The following is a 4,696-nucleotide window of genomic DNA, read 5'->3' on the forward strand; positions in this document are numbered from 1 at the left end:
TACAACAATGAGCCCATAAGGAATTGGGTTATCAGACCTGAAAATGAGTGCACGTCGGTTCAAATCCATGACAATGTCCATCAACTTGTCGAAAAATAAAAATATAAAAATTGAAGGAAAATAATTCTCATAGACAAGAGACTTGAAAGAAGGGTTTAAGTCGACATTGATCTAAGTGGTCGTTTTCATATTTGCAGGCCTGATAACCGAACACAATAACAGAGCTGCCTACATGAAATTTTAAAAAAGTCGTAGCTTCCAAGGGATAAAATGAAAAAGTCACTATAAATAGCCTTACCATTAAATAATTTGCCATCAGCATGATACACAAATGCTTCAAAGTCCTGAATATAGGATCTAAGAAACTAAACTTTTATTTTCAACAAGGTTTATTTAGTCAAAGAGGCGAATGACGAATGCAGTTCTGTAACAATATTTTGCGTTGGTTTGAGAGCATTTTTTTGTATTCTTTATTGTCTTCTGGCACTTTCCTACTCACTTCATTTCTTGTTATTATAACAATGAGCCCATAACATCTTGGGTTATCTGCCTTGCAAATATATCATATTTTTTTTGTTTTGGCCTAATTGAAAGAAAAGACGTTTTGTTATCAAGCTGGTACTTTCTGAATCATTCTGGTTAGAACTCACACATTCATGGAGAGAGAGACTAAGGCGTACGTGTAGTATAAATGCAGCGGTATTTGGACTTCTGGCATCACAAGATCACTCACACTCCTAACTGCCAGCTTCGTGCAGTGTTGTATCGTTGATGATTTTCTCTACAGACTGAGACTTATAAAAACTTTTATTATTCTCAGTGCTTTTGAAAAAGTCATTACTGAAGGTTAGTAATATTATTATTATTATTATTATTATTATTATTATTATTATTATTATTATTATTATTATTATTATTATTATTATTATTATTATTATTATTATTATTATTAACAGAAAATGAAGTGAATAGAAAAGTGCCAGAAGACAATAGCAGACATGCTAGAATCGTAGAAATACGAATTTTTTGGCTCCAGCTACAGAACTACATAATACGCCTCTTTGACTCAATAAAGCTAGTTGAAAATGAAAACTTAGTTTCTTAGAACCTATATTCATGACTGTGAACCTAGGCGACCCGACCCAGGCCAGCTCAGCACACCGTGTCGCGATTTCGTTTAGGGCTCAGCGTAAGGTACGAGCGAGTCGCTGTGTTAGTGTTAGTGCACTCGCGCTATCTTGGTCGGAATTTGTTTTCTTTTCACAATATTTTTGAGACCGATTTTTTATATAATAATAAGAGAAAATGTTTTTTTTTTTCATTTTTCAAATAGCAAATATATTTTTGTAGTTTAAGCTCTGTTTTTGATAAGGTCCCTTTTGATAAATCACATTAGTAAAACAAACACAAAAATTAAAAAAAAAAAAAAAGAAAAAGAGAAAAAAATTGAATGAAAGAAGAAAAATAAGTATTAAAATATAAAACATGCCTTACCTTGATAATTGCACAATTTAATATATATCCATTTGAATAAACACAGAATCTTTCCCTCTGAGTTACTGAACGCATATAAAAAGGTATGCATTCAGCTGCGGGCTTGGGACCGCCAATGGCCCATTAAAAGATTCAACAGTATAATAATGCATGAAATAGGACTTGTGAGGCTGGGAAAATGAGTATAAATAATTCATTATAACTACAAAGATGACAGTTTGGCTATTTTCCTTCTCTGTTGTTGGATTTTATTGTCACTGTCAGCTTGAGTGCAGAAACGTTTCAATAAAATATTTACAATTCTGCGTGTAGAAATTTTGCTGAGAACAACATCCAAATGAAACAGTGCTGGAAAATCTTGAAAAATTCTTACGAGTCTTGAACGACAATGCATTTCTCCAGACATTTTAAAAAAAGTGTAGCAGTATAGAATAAGATGAAAAGTTGCAGTCGAAGGGTAATTTAGACCACCTCTGTCCATTTCCTCAGTGTAGACTTTGACATCTTCAGGGAACACGTCTCCATCTGCTCCTCGCAACTTTTCATCCTTTAGGGCCACATAGCCTCCGATATAATAAAGAATCATTTTCTCATCAGATGATAGTGTGTTAGTAGTGAGAGGAAGGTCGTCAATGATGAGAAGTTCCGAGTCTGTCAGTTCTTTCCCACGGAGATCACAGGAATGTCCAGAGGAGTTAAAATCAATATCCTTCTCAAATTCAATAAAAAGTTTGGCCCTGTCTATATGATGACAGTTCAAAAGATCTTGAGCTGTTATATAAAAATTGCAACCAGCTGACATCCTAAAATGAGCAAAATGCTTCTCTATGACATCTTGTTGGAAGAAACCAATGGCAACATATTGATGATGGACAGAGTTTTTTTGTGTCAATAGGTACTTTGACAGGTCCTCTGCAGAGTAAAGCCTTGAGTTTTTCGACGAATTCATCAGCTGAAGATTTCTGATACAAAAGTTGACTTTCTTATCAGTAACTTCAAATGGTGTTTCTGCTTTGACAAATCGAAGAAACTCTTCAAGCTGACTCCAACATTTAATCTCACTGATGAATGGGTGACGAATACGTTTCCCCAAATGATACATCTCATACGTCACCCTGGGATTTTTAGTTCCAGTGTTGTATTTAAAATATACTGCAAACTTGTGAATTTGACCTTTCCTCTCACTACTCAATAAAATATATGAATCATGTGATCCTGACGGAAGAGTGAAAATGGCACCACAATTTCAACTTCACAACAAAATTTGTCATGAAAAGAATCATATTGAAATAAATCAGACTCCATGAAATCTGACATCTCATCCAAATCAACAGCTCGAGAGGCAGCAGTGGCTTTTGTAGTAATCCGATGTTGAGTTTGTGACGAGCTTGGTACACATGATTGGGGTACATTATGAAAAACAGAAGGTGGGTCAACTGGAACAAAATATCGTCCTACACGAACCATTTTTGGATTATCAGGCCAATGTAGAGCACAAACTCCCATATGTTCCGTAACATCTTCAAAGTTAAGCTTATTTGGTAAGCATGAAATCCACTGTTTACGTTTCTGAATTTCCTTCGGAAATTTGTACACAGTTATTTTCAGATCAGCAGGTTGATCTCTGTAGCCAGTTCTACAATTGAAGACAGAGCACTTTCTACCCATTTTACAAAACAATTACTGTATGGAACAATATGGATAAAGAATTTAAAACTCCAACAACACAGTTTAAATGTATAAACATTTGAAAAGGAATTAAAAGTTAGAGCTTCAGTTAATCTGACTGAAATGTGAAATAGGGCTAATCACAGATTCAAAGCCGGTACCAAACCGGTATATAGTCAGAGAGGAGATGTTTTATTAGCAAAAAATATTTGCCAATTAAGAATCAAGTCTTTGTGTGTGATTTGCTGGTTTGTTGAATATAAATTATTGTTTAAAATATCTTTTAATTTTTAGACACTAAATATTAAAAGACGTGTCTCTTAAACTGAATTTCAACCAAGAAACATATTTTGACAAAGAATCAGTAACCAAACTTAATTCGCTTTGTCTAATAAAAACCAATATGGCAACTTTGTTGGAATTTCGGTTACACACTCCACAAGTGTGAACACACTATACGTTGAGCCCTAAACACACCTTGCGGTTTTTCTCTTCGGCTGGCCTGTCTCAGCCCGCCTAGCTGTGAACCGATTTGGGGCGGCATATTGAAACGATTGAGTGCCAACATCCGTGTACGACGGTGCTAACCATACTAAGTACCTTTGGCCTCACCAATTTGAGCTTATCACCACTCGATCTCAACGTTCTTGTTGGAGTATATTATACCTTTTAAAGATTGCTAATATACAACGCCAGTATATATATATGTGTGTGTATATATATATATATATATATATATATATATATATATATATATATATATATATATATATGTGTGGTGTGTGTGTGTTCTAGTGGTATGACACTTGCTTTCGGATCGGAAGGTCCTGAGTTTCGAGTTTCGAGCCTTGCTCGGCGCATGGTTGAGTCCTTGGAAAAGACTCTTTACTCACATTCTATCACCGTACTCAGGTGTAAAATAAATACCTGGACGTTAACAGCGTTGTCTCTGTCGGAAAAAAAATTGTAATATCTCCTGACAGGCGTCATGTCTCGTTCTACATCTTACATGTTGCTGTTGGTCAGGGATCCCTTGAGCACATTACGTGGATATCATCATCTCGTCAGCTGATCCTGCGTAGGACGTTGCTTCCCGAACTTTCTTGCGAAACAGATTACGGTTTTCCGCCAGTCTACTTGCTTGAGTTGTTGTCATTCCCAGCCATTCACATATATCTTGTTCCCAGCTTCTTGTTGATCTACCTCTTCTTCTCTTGTCTGCAGAATATAAAAGCTCAATAAAAAAAATAAAAAATTGGTGTTTTTTTTTCCAGCATGGCGTTTTTCACCGTCAAACAGTGTTTGCTGGTTTGTGTTCTCGTCGTGGCGTTCATCGTAGAGGGACAAGCAGCGAAGAGTAGAAAGAAGGCCAGAGGACGAGGTTTTCAAAATTTTGGATGTGCCGCTGATAATGGTGAGTCCTAGCTTTGCTCTCTTTGTTTTTTTTTTGTTTTTTTTTTCACTCTCTCTCCTTACCAGCCATTTTCAGGATTTTCCCCAAAATTTCAGAGCCAACAAACACAAAAATATATTT

The 4,696-nt window shown here is 35.6% G+C and overlaps 1 protein-coding gene across 2 annotated transcripts in view; it reads left to right on the forward strand.

The window, feature by feature from the left end:
• Positions 1 to 650: 650 nt before the first annotated feature.
• The window catches only part of LOC144975142 (uncharacterized), a 17,163-nt gene continuing 13,117 nt past the window's right edge, over positions 651 to 4,696 (forward strand). The window contains exons 1-2 of one of the 2 annotated variants that reach the window (XM_078918918.1): positions 651 to 846; positions 4,437 to 4,576. In XM_078918918.1, coding sequence (XP_078775044.1) covers positions 4,438 to 4,576 — 139 coding nt within the window. In that variant the 5' untranslated portion in view covers positions 651 to 846; position 4,437. The remainder of the gene's footprint in view (positions 847 to 4,436; positions 4,577 to 4,696) is intronic. The other variant, XM_078918919.1, reaches the window with a different exon arrangement.

The sequence above is a fragment of the Berghia stephanieae genome, chromosome 6 (genome assembly GCF_034508935.2).
Source record: "Berghia stephanieae isolate SIO BIC M18660-M18661 chromosome 6, UCSD_Bste_1.3, whole genome shotgun sequence".
In the NCBI taxonomy this organism is placed as follows: domain Eukaryota; kingdom Metazoa; phylum Mollusca; class Gastropoda; order Nudibranchia; family Aeolidiidae; genus Berghia; species Berghia stephanieae.